The sequence below is a fragment of the Gallus gallus genome, chromosome Z (genome assembly GCF_016699485.2).
Source record: "Gallus gallus isolate bGalGal1 chromosome Z, bGalGal1.mat.broiler.GRCg7b, whole genome shotgun sequence".
NCBI classification, from domain to species: domain Eukaryota; kingdom Metazoa; phylum Chordata; class Aves; order Galliformes; family Phasianidae; genus Gallus; species Gallus gallus.
This window is the reverse complement of record NC_052572.1, coordinates 53,413,722-53,430,003: the sequence shown is the minus strand read 5'-3', so window position 1 is coordinate 53,430,003 and position 16,282 is coordinate 53,413,722. Positions and strand designations below refer to the sequence as shown.

General features: G+C 46.1%; 1 protein-coding gene across 1 annotated transcript in view; it reads right to left on the bottom strand.

The window, feature by feature from the left end:
- The window catches only part of CHRNA8 (neuronal acetylcholine receptor subunit alpha-7-like), a 58,123-nt gene extending 53,101 nt beyond the window's left edge, over positions 1 to 5,022 (bottom strand). The window contains exon 1 of the mRNA NM_205201.3: positions 4,889 to 5,022. Coding sequence (NP_990532.1) covers positions 4,889 to 4,967 — 79 coding nt within the window. The 5' untranslated portion in view covers positions 4,968 to 5,022. The remainder of the gene's footprint in view (positions 1 to 4,888) is intronic.
- Between the last annotated feature and the right edge of the window lie 11,260 nt (positions 5,023 to 16,282).

The window sequence follows — 16,282 nt, the reverse complement described above, 5'->3', positions numbered from 1 at the left end:
TCCCATTGAGCTGTTCCTGCCCTAAGAAGGGGTACTGCACAGAGCACTCTACAGATCCCTTTCAGCTGAATAATTCTACAAGTTGATAATCTAAAAGTCTACTACTCAAGAGACCAAATCCTCACTTACTCGAGCAGCCACAAATACGTATTTTCCAATTTACAAACCAATTTTTTCTCTTGCCATGGTGAAAATCGAAGTGATCCAGAGATTCCTTTCTATGCAGCCACAGATAAACTTCAGGGAACACGGTGTACAGTCTTGTCAACCCAACCTGCAAATCACAGCTCTAGGCTGTTTTTGTTGACAAACCTCCCATCTACCATTATACTTTGTGACGTTTAGATTTTGGTCAAAGGAAGGGACCAGAGTCCCTCTTGTCCAGAATGACAGTGCAAGTATTTGATGAACAACACACTTTCTTTGAACTATATTTGCTCAGGAGTGTGTCCCACACCAGCAATAAACTCCTGTCTACCTCACTCACTCCCTTGGCTGCTGCTGATCACCATTGCTAACCCTACCAATCTAAGGTGGCTTTACTCCTTCCTTAATTATATTATGCAGATATTAGCTGTCTTTCAGCAACCATATCAGGAGTGAAGCAAAGGTTTTGATCTACTTTAATCACACTCTAGAAGTGGGAAAATTTTCTCTCTCTCTCAATTACAACATATAGGTGAAATACTGCATTAAAACTCCGTTTAGATCATACAGTGACATCAAATGGCATTTCAGTACTTCTGTCCCCTTGAAAATCACAGCCATCATGTTTATAACTCCTGCCTTGTGACTAATGTAACTCCTTTCTTAGACTCTGGGAAGAGTCATCTTCACGCAGTGTGAGAAGGGATGCTGCTGTTCACTGTACCCACTGCACCGTACAGACATTAAGTACCTCTCTCTTTCTAACTCATCCTCTTCTTTACCTCTGATAGGAGAGCAAAACAGAGAGAAACAAAAAAAAACTGAAGCCACCTTTAGAACCTGAATCTTGGGTACAAACTTCTGTTCTGAGACCACTGGATGTCCCCCCACGCTGCAGCACAGCTGAAGGCTCCAGAGGCACCACCTCTCATAACACAGAGATTTGTCTAAGGCTCTGCTTATCTACTGTAAATGTGTTGATCTGTACCTCTTCTCTGGCATTTCTGATCACAGAGAAGAGCAACACCTACTGATGGAGCTGTGCCACAAGCAGTACATTCTGTCCTGTCTGAATCCATGTGTGTGTCATCTCCTTGCACACTCAGCATTCAGAGTGACCAGATTCCAGTGTCTTTGCTCCCAGATAATTCAGCAGTGGCAGGGATTTAGCAGTAATTTCCCAACTCTGCAAGGTCATGCATGGCATCTTTTTAAACCAACATGGAAAAAAGCACCAACATCTGCAAGCAGAGATCTTCCTCATACAATTCCTATTTTAACTGCCAATTGCAGTGTTATCTTTTGTATAACGTACCTACCAGTGGAGTGACACAACTCAGAGAGGATCAGCTTGGAAGATCTGGGCTAAACATCAAATTTAAACTTCAAACGAAGATTATGAAAGGCTACAAATTATCTGACTCTAATATCTGGTTCTGATCTGCTAATGTTTATGGGATCCGAAGGTGAAGCCATTCCACTGACCACCCAAATTGCCATGAAAATACATGGCATTCTGTTAAGACACATAACTTCTAGCATCTACTTAACAGCCTCTTTGGACCAAACCAATCTGATCTTCACAGCTCACTGCAATTCCATCAGTCCTATGCAATTAAGGCTCCCAAAGTTTAGACTTCACAGATAAGCATTTAAATACCAGCCTTGATTCTTCCTGCTACAGAGATCTTTAAACTCCTGTCACTAACTAGCTCACAGTAAAGAAACTGTAACCTGGCAGCAGAATCTGGCCTTTCAGGACTGTCTTGCCAATGATTTTGCTGCTGCAGAAACAGCACCTGCTTGCACCGAAGTGAACCAAAACCAGTGTCATGGTGAGGATTTGCTTCTACAGATCACCAGCTGTGTTCTGATGTGATCAGCAGAGCTCCTCTGAGTCTGTAGAACTGTGAGAAAGCATGAAATGAGTGTAACATAGGAATTCAACTCTATGGCAAGCGAACCAAAGAAAAGCAGGTTTACTCAAATGGTGCAAAACAAGTCACGTTGAATTATTTCATCATTTCTGTCCTTTAGCTGTTGAGCTTGTTTGCAGCATTCCCTGCCACGGGATGTGTCACATACTGCTTAGCCCTTCCATTCCCTCAGGACTGCAGAGGAGGAGCTCTGTCCTTACCTTGCCTTTGCCTTGGTTGGACTTTTCAAAATCACATGGCCAGACTAAGGTCCTGATGTCAGCCTGCACAGAGCACAGAAACTAAGAGGTCTGACTCTTCTGTGTGGGGTGCGTGGCAGTTAAGTGGCCTCACTTCAAAACAACAACAACAAGAGGATATACATAAAATAGTAATTAGAGTAATTAGAATACATGGGTTAGCTGGAGAATTTCAGCTTGATATTCAGCAAAGTGTGTGTTTAACTTGGATGTTCAAACCCAGCAGAGGACTGAATGCTGAGCCGAAGGTAACACTCCCTGGGGAGGCTAGGTCTCAGTGTGGTCAATGGAGTATGTTTCCTGGGAGAACTCCATTGCAAGTCATCTGTACCCTGGCTCTCAGACTGCACCACGCATGAGGCAAGCAGCAGGTGTGGTTCTCATCCCTTCCTTCTCATCCTTCCCTGGAACAGCGTCTTCTAGACACTCCTCCTGAGATTGCCATGTATCTGCTGGATTCACAGAGGACTTCCATCCTATAGATGTTCTTTCAGACTCTGCATAGGGCCTGGAAGGGACATCTGGCTATGAGAAAAGTAATTTGGGATCCAAGGAAGCTGATGACCAGTTTGTCTATCTTCACTAGGTCATATAGCCCAAAAAAAGCATCACTAGCTCCAGGCACTTTGGGAAGAAGGGGTGCAATGACCTAACAAGAAGGGCACATCTGTCAGGGCTCCCAGCAGCAGAATGAAGTTGCTGAAGCAGAAAGTCATGGAAAGGACTGGGAACAAAAAAAAAAAAAGACTGCGTTCTTATGATTTTTCTTGCTTCTGTTGTTGCTGTGGCTTGCCATTTTTTTCCTAATCATTTTTACAACTTGCTATCAGATGGCTCTCCAGGAGCTTTCAGTCATGAGAAACTACTACTCCTGTGAATCCTGTTGAAACAACTCAACATTACCTGAGAGTGATGTTAATTATGACAGGCTTGCTGCAACTTCCATGCATTGAGCAGTCCTGTGGGAGTTCATCTGAAGTTCACTACTCAAAAGGCTCCACTACTGATACCATGCTAAGATCATCTCCATTTTTTTTCTTCTGCTCTAACTGCCCAATTGCTGTGGCTTTTCTTTTTCTTGAAGAAAACAGACATATCCATAGAGCAGAGAGTAAATATGGCCCAACTTCATTAGAGGTTCGTTTTATGCTGTATTAGCAGTTATCTGTAAAAGTACATACTTGTAAACTTGTGGTAAAAGCACCTAATAAAAAATCCTCTCAATTTTTTATGAAAGCAGTTTGAGTCTTCAAGTGCTACTCACAGAAACTGAACATCCTCCTTGGTGAATTAGTGATCACTCACTATTTGAAAGGACATACTTTGACAGTAGGTCTGAATATAAACAGAGCTAAATCAATAACTTGCAGCCATCATTTGGATTTTAGCTCAGCTCTGAAGTAGCACAGAAATGTCTTACAAAGGTAGCAAGTCTCTTAAGTTAGCAAGGTGGGGGGACATTTTCTGTAATAGCACTGCTGCATCAGGCAACTGAAATGTGGAGCTGTAACAGTGAAATTCACAGTTGTTTTGCAAATTCAGGTGAACCAGTGAGGAATTATGTGTGGCACGTACAGTCCAGTGCAACATCACAAATAGGTAATTCTCCTGTGCTTCTGCATTTCTCAAGCATGGGAATGACATTCTCTGCTTTAAAAATCCTCCTTTCTCTATGCAGAATCCAAGGATAATATGACAAGTCCAACACACTGCAATACTCAGCTTTAAAATTCACATTTGTTGCAGGCATGTATGCTTCATATAAAAAGCTATTAGGGAGATAAAAAGCAGAAAAAAAGCCTTGTGTAGAAACCTGAACATCCTTAAAAACTCTGGATTTCAGCTTCCCTTTTCACTTCAAAAATCTTAATCATTTGCAGTCCTTCATGTTTTTGAACACAGGTATTACTTTCAATTTAACATGCTGAAACTTCAGAAGGCAGGTTGGTCACAGGTGACACCTCAGCCTACAGGAGCCCATTATTATTTCTATTAGATATTTCTAGCTTATACCCATCACTGTCTGGAGAGATTCTTACTGAAACAAACTAAAAGGTAGAAGAGAAAAACATTGAATTATGAGTAGTAAATTCATGTGCTTGTGCAGCTGCAAGCTTTACCAAATCATGCACATAAAGTAAACAGTTAACATTTTTCCTCTGATAGTATTTCCTTCATAGAAAAACACTCTTTCAGCAACACACCTACAGGGTTCTCACAGCCATCCTGTACAGCCTCACTTTCTCATTCTCCACCAAAAAATAAAATAAAATAAAATCGTTGATAAAAATTTAAAGAGAAAGAACACTTCTGTCCCCAGATGCAACAGCTCAGCTGTCATTAAAAAAGTGCACCTCTTCCTTTCTTGAGAGAAGGTGCTCAGAAGTGTAACATCCACAGACTTAGACAAACTGATTACAAAACTCCCCTCAACTTCAATACTGGATTCTGACGAAGTTTAAACTACACGCAGATACGAGTCCTGAAAAGAGAGTTGGGGTGGGTGTGACTGGTGTTTGGGGGGAAAATAACAAAGATGGACAACCACATACAAGCTTACCTTACCTTTAAAGAAAGACAGGAACAAGGATGCCCACAGACACAGTCCAGAATAAAAAAATCCCAAGCACTTTTCAGTAAGCATTGTCCAAACTGGCTGTCTATCCTTTCCTGAGCAGAGGGTAAAAGAAGATGAATTCCAAGGGAGAGTCTGCAGTGACTGATGGATTTGGCAATTACATTAATAAGGCACCAAACCAGCTTCCCACCAGGAGAGAGAAGGGCATTTTCTTGTGTGCTTCCCCAGTCCCCAGGAGCCAAATCAGTTCAATGCTGGCTCAGTAAATCCAAACACAAAGGGGCTAGCTACTTAGCCTGAGACTGTGAGTCCCAGGCACTCTAAGCCTTTCCTTGATCAGACGCAAATGCCAGCTATCCTCGCACACAGCTGTGTTTGTGCTGCACGGAGTGGGGGCACTGCTGCCAGGGAGATGCTTTCCACATCTCCACGGATTGTACCTAACTCGAGACAGCACGTCCGCAGCGCTTCCAGTGCTTGCACTAGAGTGCCTCTAGAGCTGCATCCTAGAAAAATGAGTTTGTGTCCACCTCTGCTTTCTCTCAACTGTCTGTGTAACTTGCAGTACACACCTGTAGCATGATCTCCCTGCAGTTCCTCTGCCTTCTCCCAGGAGAGGTAGCCCAGACACAGAAGCTTGGGAACATAACCCTGGTCAGCCTCATGCCCTCCTCAGTGTATCCCTTCCTGTGAGCACTTCCACAAAAGGCAGGTAGTTGTCCTCACCGCCCCCTCTCCACCTGCCCAATGCTGATGGCTTTGCAGCTGGGAATTTTGCAAACACCCTGGGTTCCCCAGCTCAGTTGCTCTGCCTCCCCACTCCACTCTATTCACCAGCCAGATAAAGGCAAGGCAAGGAAAAGGTGTGAATACAATTAATGACATTTAGCAGGTTTTTTTTCACTGTTTTTACATCTTCTGCACAGTCACCTACTTCTCTTTCACTGAAAACACTGTCTGGACACGGAAGCATCAAGTAGGATTTGGGCAATTTTGCCAGCCTGTAGTCTGCGCTGGATTTCAACTGTCAATGTCTCTGACCATGGAAAGGAGGGGTGTCCTTCATTTTTCTGTCAACTTTTACCAATGGACTTTTCAGCTTGGGTTGAGAGTTCTTGTGATCTTTCCCTGCTCCCCACAATGTCAATCCCAAGCAGGGGCAATGAGTCCCTCCTGGGTACACACTCAGTCCCTGCTTGTGTCTGTCCAGCTTTGAGCTGTGTACCACTGGGACACAGACAGAGGGGAAGGGGGTTACACCTTCTGTACTTCGTGTTGCCTGGGTGAAAAGAGCTGTAACACCATCATATTTAGCTGTCTGTTTGCACTCTGTCCTATTTTTTTCCACTCAGCAGACCTCCTAGAGAAACTCCAAGTATCTATATGGTTCTGTCTTTGAGTAGGATCTGACAGGGATATGGAGACTAACACCCAACACTCTAAGGCAAATAGCACCATTTACAACCTGGCAGGAGCCAGGTTAAAGCTGGAATTTTGCAGGACAACTCCTGCCAGGCCTGGATATCTCCTCAGCAATCAGAGCAGCTGCTTTCCTTTCACTCCAGTCACTTCTGTCATGCTGCACGTGCAGTTGAAGACAGAAGTAATATGTGGGGGTGGATGAGGTGTTAATTCTGTAATGCCAGCTGGTACTATAGGACAGTACTCTTGCACAGGGATATTTAATATTGAAACATACAAAAATTGAAATGTTCACACTTTTTAGGGACATAAAATTGAGAGGATGGACGAAAAACAGATAGTTCAAAGATAATTAAGTATGCTCCGAAAAGCAGACATAGTAAACAAAATACTCTGATATATTCCCAACAGTGATCTTCAGGATTTACTCAGAAGTTCTTCTGAAATGAATCAAAACACACATTCCTAGGGTACACTTTGTCCAGAAAGAGAAGACAGACAGCTCACAATTTTATTAAAAACAAAAAATAATACAGAGAATCAAACACTGGCCTCAACGTGGCGAAGAGGGAATGAGGGAGTACGTTGTTTGAAGGAAATGACTGAACAGGTAACTCCAGTCAGAGAATTACAATAGAGTAAAGAAACTTTTGCAGTGGTATGGAGAAGCAGTCCTCAACTGCATCACGACAAGTAAAGAGATACAGTCTGCAAGAAAATTGCTCTTACAACAGGTAAAGAAGCAGCACTAAGTGAGTCTTGAAGGCTTGTTAGTGCCACTCATGGGGAAGCTAATAGTATGCACTTTGAAGACTGTGGGAGAGGATCAACTTGTCAATACTGGAGAATATGCCCTTAAGGATCAGATACCTTGCAAGAATAACAGAGAGTTGTGAGGATGCACACACTTATCCCTTTGTGAAACGGCATGGATAATAACACCTGATTAGAAAAGAGTGTAATTTGAGATGTGTATGTGAACGAAACTCACTAAACTGCGCTGAGAAGTCCCAGGTGCCGAGAAACCCCCAAGTGATAATGGTAAAGAGGAAGACGACCATTAGCTGGATTAAACAGTAACTAAGGAATCATAGACAAGACTTTTGACACAAGGAGTTGGCTTGAAAATAAGCAGAAAAGCAGCATGAAAATCTGTGATAAGGAAAGAGAGCAGTAAGGAGAGAAGCAGCCATATCATTTGACAGTACCAGAAGTGAAGCCTCTAGCATTGCACCCTATGCCATGATGAAGCAGCTTCCCCACCAATGCCATAAGCAGTCTGTCCTGAAGCTTGGGGGCAGCCAGATGGGATAGGACATGTAGAAGCAGCCCAGGTGCTTCTCCCACCAGGTTGGGCAGGCATAGATTACAGGGAGCAGCATGGGTGCACATGAAGCTGAAGCATCTACATCTGTTCTCTATGCAGAGAGGAATGGCTCAATTGAACATCTTCAGTCTTGGAGGACAGAAATGGTGCCCCAGTGGTGCCAGGCATGTGCAGCTGCATGTTATAGCACGGTCAGAAGACAAGGGGCTGCTTACAGTGGCAATGCTGCTGAGACAGAGGTTTAGTAAAGCACACTTCGCAGTCTTTCAGGGCAATAGTGAAGGCATCTTTGAATGCATGGCAGAGGACAAGCGTATTTGGAAAAGAGAGTAAAACATAAATGCTGGTCCTGAAATCAAGACAACAGTATATGCAGATGTGTTTTATTTATTTTTAAACACAGGTGTGCCTAGTTAGAGTGGTTCTCAATCCTTTCTGTGATTCACAGGTTACGTAACTGGATACACACCTCACTGCCATTTTCTCTCTGGATGCATTTGTTTATACACTTGCAAATGAATTCAGATTCTTGTTGTGCAGCAGATAGGCAGGAACAGAAAACAGAATAGTTGGATGGACACTTCAGTTCTAGCTGCTCCAGTCCATCATGTTGCTCCACTGCTCTTCTCCTCACCTCTATTCAGACACAGACTTCTGCCCTCTCTAAAGAAATTTAAGATTTCCTCAGAAGTCCTGTGTTTCTTTAATCCACATATATGTTAGCCTCACTTGGCCCAGAGACTCCAGGGTCCTGATGCTGGGTATTCCTACATTTGAATGTGTCAGTGTCCCTGTCACAGATGTCTGTGAGCGACTGCAGGAGGTTCTGATGCACCAGGACTGCTAACAAGATGCTAGGTTAGAGACGTGAGAATTAAGAGTTGGCACAAGTGGCCCTAAGTGCACAAGAAACCCAACCTGCTGTATTGGGTTTATGTGGCAAGATTTTGGTAGTGCATGGAGATAAAAGGGTGGCCTTCCCTGTGAGAAGCAACATGGGGCTGTCTCCAGACATAGCCAGTTCCATCCAGACTTAAACAGACCTGTCAGTGGCCAGAGCTGAGCTCCTCAGCAATACTGACGGTACTTCTGTGATAACAAACTTAAGAAAGGGAAAAAAAACACTGCACAGCAGCTGTGATGCAGGAAAAAAAGATGTGAGATAAAAAGCCCTGAAGAAGGAGGGGAGCTCCTCACCAGAGAAGAAGTGCCATTGTGGCCTGTGGAGAAGACCAGCAGGCTGCACCTGTACAGCCTGAGGAGGAGGACTGTATTTGAACAGCCTGTGATGAACTCCACTTGCTGTAGATTTGGCCTGAAAGAAGCTGCAGCCCATGGAGAGCCCATGCAGGAGTAGGCTCCTGGCAGGAATGGTGGCCTGTGGGAGACCCACACTGAAGCTGTCTATTCCTGGTGGACTGTACTCTGTGGAGTGGACCAGCACTGAAGCAACTCATGAAGCCCTCAGGAGGGACCACACACTGGAGCGGCATGAGGAAGGAGCAGCACAAAGTGCTATGAACTGACAACCTCTATTCTCCACCCCACTGTGCTCCCCAGAGTTGTGGGGGGATGAGATGGAAGAGTTGGGCGTGCGGCAGAGGATGAGAAAACATAGGGGTAGAAAAGCTATTTTTTAGTTTTATTCTTATTTATCACTATTCCACTCTGTTACTGATTTGCAATAAATCAAAATAATTTTCCCTGAGTTGAGTCTGCTTTGCCTGTGACTGTAATTGATAAGTGAACTCCCTGTCCTTATCTCAACCTACACATTTTCTCTTCCTCTCTTGCTGAGGAGGAGGCATAGCAGTAGTTTGGTGCCACTGGTGAGCACTCCTGTAGACACACTTGAGCACAAGGTGCGCTGCCATAGCTGCCTGTGAGACAGCAGGCCTGCCAGTGTCTTTAGCTTCAGAAATCCATGTCTTCAGCAATAAACACTCAGTGGTATCAACACAAGCTCAGCAGATAACTATGTGCTTGCTCCCAGAGCTCTGAGACTGTCCACAAGCCACACTGTGGAGATCAGCTGTCTATACCAACCCCACGCAGAGCCTTCCCAAGACCATCCAAAGGAGTGACAAGACCTGTTTCTAGTGAATCACATGCAGCCATAGTAGTAAACATCTCTAGAAAAGGAAAAACTTGCCACACGGACACCAGTGATGCATATATCTAAAACTAAATGCAATGTGTTCATAAACAGCTTTATCTAGTTTTATACAGTAGGCAATTACAGTATTACCATTTTGGTAAACTATGCAGAAAGTTATCAAACAAACACAAACAAAAGGTTGTAGGCAACACTCGCAGACATGACAGTCACTGCTGATCCTCTTAAGTTCCATTGTAAAGCAAATCCAGAAAGTCATGTCAGTAAAACAAGCAGTAGCTAATTGCTTCCAATTAGCTCAGCCTCAATTATTTTACTCACTGTCGTTTCACATTGCTGTTTCTCCAACACAGGCAGGATTACTGTTTGTTGTAAACAACTTCATGATCAGAAACTTCAGAAACTTCCACCATTTCCTACGCTGAGCCTAACTGAGGGATTTCCTGACAGTTCCGCTTTACTCTGTGAAACATTTTCAAGTGTCCCATTCCTTGGTTCTAAGTTCCACCAGTATAGATAATCTGCAAACTGCAATGTGGAAGGCAAATGAACAGGCTAAATGAAGGGCTGATGAAGCCGCTGAAAGGCAGCCTTCCACATAAACATTTTCAGAAGTCATAACTAGAGAACTGTAAAACTTGACTTATTACTTGCCTCCCTTGAAGCAGAATCACTTGCTTTGACAGCCTGTGTTTAGTTTTAGTCACATTTACGTACATGCAGCACCAGCTAAACATAAAATGCCTGTAAAGTGCAAGATCAGGACAGGGGAGGACACTCACTCTGCCTGTGGGCTAATGTACCAGATGGGCAGCTTTGTTTTTTCATAGGACTATTTAAAACCAAGTTTCAACATGTTGCAGGCTCTTCAGTTATGCAAGAGTGCCACAGTAGGAGTAATCATGCACTCTGGACAAAGCTCGTGCACTGTTGTTTACTGCAGTCTCTCAGGAGGGGAAAAAACACCATGTTTAGGGGTCAGATCCAAAGACAGATGAAAACTAAATCCATATCCACTGGGCTGCTGAGTAGGAAGACACTTTATTGAACCATTACCTAGGAGGAAAAAAAAAAAAAAAAAAAGAAAGAAAAATAATCCTAGGAAAATCACATATTCTGCCCAATGGCTGAATGGATCGTACCGCATTTCCAGATATCAGTATCCAGAGGGAAGGCACTACTTTGTAATGTGACACACTGAGCAATCTCAGTGCTGCTAATGAAAGCAAAGGGAGGGCAGGCAGGCTCTGCCTTAACGTGGGTGCTGAAGGTTGCACAAAGCAGGTATAGAAAAGACAGTGCACAGCCCTGGCAGCATCCTGAGCCCAGATGAAGTACCCCTACACCACCACAAGAGAGAAATACAGCATTATGACCCGCCCCAGTTTAGAGCAACATCTTCACTCTGTGCTCCAGGCACATCCGCCCCTGCTTCTGAAAATGAGAGTCTGCAGCTATTGGACGAAGAGTAAGCCTTGGTGGTGCCTGGCAAGTGTGCAGCACTTCTCATCCCCAGAGGCTGAGCATCCTCCCTCTAAGCCCTCACTCTGTCCCTCCTCCACAAAGGAGAAGCACGAACACCTGACCACGGCCGGCCGAGAGCTGTCTGGGCCTTTTCCTCTCTGCCTCTGCGCTATGGCTGCCCCAGCTCCTCTGCCCTGAACCACAACTGGGCGCTGTAGCACCAGAGCCGCCAGCAGGGCCTCTGGAGGCCGAAGGAGCCGCAGGCACAGCTACGGATGGACTCTTCCTGTGCCTGGGAGCCCTTCTCTCTTCACTCAGTGTCTGCGCAGCTCGATGGCAGACGGGAGCTACGTGAGAGACCATAATCAAAGGGCAGCGCGGGCAGCCGCGCACTGAGGGCACATCCGGGCGCATGCGCAGTGTTCCCCCCGCTCAGCCCATACTGCAGGCAGAACCACACGCACGCGCACTACCCCTGACCACCCATCAAGATAGAGACAAACGCATGCGCAGTGGCCGTTCTTCACCCCACAGGCATGGAACGCATGCGTACGCACAGTACGATCGACGGCATCCACGGCCGCCGGCGCAGCCTGGTCGCTACGCCGGTCCGCCCCCGCCTCAGCGTTCCTTCGTCGTCCCCTCCGGCCTCCACCGCGGCACTACCGCCCCCGTGCGGCCACGGGCTATCGAGTGGCCCGCCGAGGAAGCGGCATTGCGCATGCGTGGAGGCGGCGGGCTGTGGCGGTCGGGGCGGTTTGCGGGCGTAGTGATAGCCCTGAGGGTGTGGGTGACGCTGTCTTCAACAACCAGTGCTTTGATTCAGGGCCCATGAGATACTGCTCGAAATGACCGAAACTGCTCCCGGGCTCCTGAGCGCTGCATGACTGACCCCAAAGACCTCAGTCTGTGCTACGGACCAAAAATACCCCCAAAACTTGCTTCTCCACCCCACCCCCATGCAATGAAAGTATCCCCAGTGTTGTCCAACCCTGTCGAAGGGTCCCAAAGCATTGCCAAAAACTGTTTCAAGGCCCTCAAAGACTTAATAATGCTCCTCAGGGCTGTCATCAGTTCATACAGAGCCTACCCAAGGACCTCCCTGTTGCCCCAAGCATGTCTAATGGCCCCAGGAAATCCCAAACCTTGCTTCTCTGCTCCTGAAAGTCTTCCCCTCTGCTAACCCACAGGCCCTAATTTCCCACAGACACCCCTTAATTTTTCCCCCAGGCCCCAAAATAACCACAGGTCCTTCCCAAGGAGGAACCAGATGACCCCAGATGTGCCCCATGACCCTCCAAAAGTCTTCAAACTCTGCTTCCAGGCCCCCAAAGACTTCCCCCAAACACCCAAAAGCCTTTCCCTTTACCCCAGAAAACAACTCAAAACCGGTCCAAGTGCCCACAAAGACCACCCCTAAACCAGTTCAAGGGACACAAAGCACCTTAAACTCTGCTTTGGAACAGCCCAGCATCCCCCAAAGCATGCTTAGGGGTCCACAGACACTGTCCCAAAGCTTCCCTCAAACTTCACATATCCTTAAACCCTGTGCGTAATTACTGGCTCCAAGAAACCCCATAACTCAGCCAGTTTTTCTCAACAAAACTCCAAATCTGTTCCAGAACCTCAGGCAGACCTTTCTTTAATTCATGACCTCCAGAGACAAACCCAAAACCTTTCTGCAGGGCTACAAACCCTGTTGAAAAAGCTAACAGCAATGTTGACAGCTATGTTGGGTGCTACACACCCAAGTGCCCCTAAAAACCCCAAGCCCAAAACACACAAAAGTGTGCCCCAGGAAAAGTTCAGTCATCTCCTGAGATCTCTCCCAAACACCCACAGACACAGCGCCAGCACCCCCAGTTGTCTCGGTGGTATCAGGGTCCTGAAACATCCTCATAACCTGCTTCAGGGCACTCAAAAACCTCACAGGCATCAGTGTCCTCACTCCACTCAGCTGCTACCAAAGAGCTACCACCCCTGCCTCGGAGCTCCCCAAGCACATGCTCATCTGTTGCATGGGGCCCTCACTGCTAAATCCTGTTCCTGAGCCCCCAGACACTGGTAACCCCTTCCCAAGGGACAACAAACATCCCCACACCTGTTCCCATGCCCCAGATCAGCCAACTCTGCTTCCCAGCCCTGAGAGACCTCCCCCACACCAGTACAAACCATACCCGTGGGCCTGAAAAGATCCCCAAATCATGAACAAGTGTCTCCAGAGATCCTCAATTCTGCCTTTAACTGCTTAAACCTGCCCTATGGCCCCAAAACACTCCTGACACTCCACTTCCAGCATGCTCCATGTATGCCTCAGGGACACTGAAGATGAACAAAATCTGTCCAAAGCTCTCCATAGTCCCTTAATAGACCCAAACTCTGAACAAGGGTACCCAAAGATCCCCAAGCCTGCTCCTGGGTTCCAAAAGCATCAAAAAATACTGACTCCAGGCCATCAATCTCCTGTCTGATCCCTTCCAAACGATGCCCAGCCTAGGTTTCCAGCTCTCCTGGGTGCAACCCTGACATCTTATACCTACATCTCACAGACATGTCTCAGGAAGGGGCTAGCAGTGATGGTGCACTACCAGCCTGTGGATTTGAGGTAGCAAAGAAGTACAGCTACCAGAGGCCCTGAGCCTCAGCTGCTCCCACTAACAGCAGAGTGACTTTGGCTGTCACACATGTCTGGCTTTCAGGGGAAGCAACAACTTGACTTTTGCCACCGGTGGGATTTGACCATGAAAAATGCTGTCTGCCTACTGCTGTTCCTTGCTTGGATCTCAGGGGATTTGTAGAGCTTTGAGATGCTAAGCCCAGTGTTCCAGAAGCCCCATTGCTTCCAGCCTTTTACTGCCTTCTGCTACTGCCTTGGTTTCTTCTGTCTTGAAACTACAGGCTCCAAATTCAGGACTGCCCCGCAGAAGCACTCTGCTGCCTTCAGTGGTTACAACTATATACTCCGAAGGCCAGGTTTGTTCTGTCACCACACTCTTAAGAGACTGATCTGAGAGTCTGAGAGTTCCCGCAGTGGGATCTCACAGGTTGTACATGAGAGAAACTTACCTAGGCAGAAAGTTAATATGTTGCCTAACACCCTTCCAAGTTCTTTTTCCACTAAGCCTCCCACATAGTCTAGTTTGATTCATTCTTGCAGCATATGTGGTGCTGGGACATACTTTCTTCCATCCTAAACCACCATTTTGAGTTGAGGCAAAGCTACAGGGGGAGCTGTTTGCAAAGCCATGTGAACACGCTGGAGATGAGAACAGGGCCACTTGTTTTAAACACGGGGGGGAAATTATTCCTGCTTCTGCCAACTCTGACAGTATTTTTATATTGATACTTCATACGCCGTTTTTAATTTTGTTTGTCTGTGTATAAACTGCTTTCTTTCTTTTAAATAAACTAAATGTAAATTCTGTCTTAAAGATTCCCTGGATTTTTTTTTTTTTTTTTAACATTTTGCTGATAAGCAAAACTCCTTTATTTTATTTGGGTTTATGGGAGTTACAGTGTAGACAACCCCCACCCCAAGTCCAACGAGGATGGCGGACTATCTATGCAGTATGCATTTTATCAGCAGCATGTGTTTCAGTAATTCACCACACAAGTTTCACCATTGCACACTTGTCCAGTTGTTACGAAGCAGGCCAAAATGGGTGACTCCTCTCCTCAGCCCACTTCATCTTTCTAGCAAGCTGTTCGGAGCAGGCTGCATTTCCCTGGGGAGGGATTTTTCCAGCCCTTTTTGTTCTCTGTTCTGAGACTTCAACATCTGTCAAATACAGATAAACTCCAGACTGGCCCTTTTTGTGAAGCCTCAGGGGATAAATCATTTCCTTCCTCTTCTTGAGTTTCCCTGAAGCACTTCATTGGTGCCTTTGAAGGAAAAGCTGTGCCAAGATAAAAAACCTGTGCCAAGGTAAAAAAAAAAAAAGTGGCTGGAGCAACTCTTGGAGCAACAGTTGGAGCAACTGTAGCTGAGGTATGATCTTGTCCTTGACCACCCACACACAGCAAGCAGGAAGCACTAGGGGCAGCAGCAGGAGAGTTTTTCTTTCTGTTATTCCGATTTTCCTGGCAGGGATTAACTACAGCTGCGATGCAGTGACTACATCATGATGGTTCTCGATATGGCAAACGTTAGCAAAAATCTCCCGGGCAGTTACTCCCATGCTTGACATGTTCATGAAGGACCCACGTGTTTTACCTGGAGAAGGCAAATGATTTGCAGCTCAGAAGCCCTGCAGGAGAATCTTTGGCTAGCACAGGGTGTGTTCAGGATACCTATGAATTTTTGAGCTGGCTGGCAGCACCCTGTACAGCCAGAAGGCTCCTGGCATTCCTGTTCCCTGCAGCAAGGAGCACTTTTGGGAAAGAGGTTTTATCTGGTTCTTCAGTGCTACAGACCAAGAGGTGCACCTACTACACCCTAGTCTATATCATAGGTGACCCTGTCCTGTAGGTGCTGGCTTCCTGTGCTAGTGGGCAAATAGCTGTGGAAGCAGCGGGCTCTTTGCTGACATGCCCCATCAGAAGTGCTGCATGGCAGTACTGGTGACTGGCAGCTCACCTGGCCTCTCCACAAGGCTCTTATGTAGCTGTACTCAAAGGAAAATCCTATAAAGTGCTTTTCTCTGTACAACTCCTGCTGCCTTCCTCACACCTACAGCTAAATCTTGTCTCTACAGGACAGTGCAGGTGAGAACTGCTTGGTCTCCAGGGTGTAGCATAACTCACTCCTAGGCTCCTGAGAACTTGACCTTCATTTGCCAGGCCCATGCAGTCCTGAGGGGAGACTGCATCAAGATGGCAGAGAGCTGGCTGTTCTGAGGAGCTGCAGAAGCCTACAACCATCTCCCACCTTGCACAGTTGCTCCTGAGGCAGGTGGTGACAGTGCCTTGCAGAAAGTCTTTGGAATGAGCTGCTGCAGGGTCTTCAAGTGTGGCTTCTGTACAAGAACATTTCTTGCAACAGAAATGTTGTCTTAGTTTCATCTGTGAGAAAGGTGGAAAGAATGTATCCCTGTTATAGAGGACTCCTTTAAG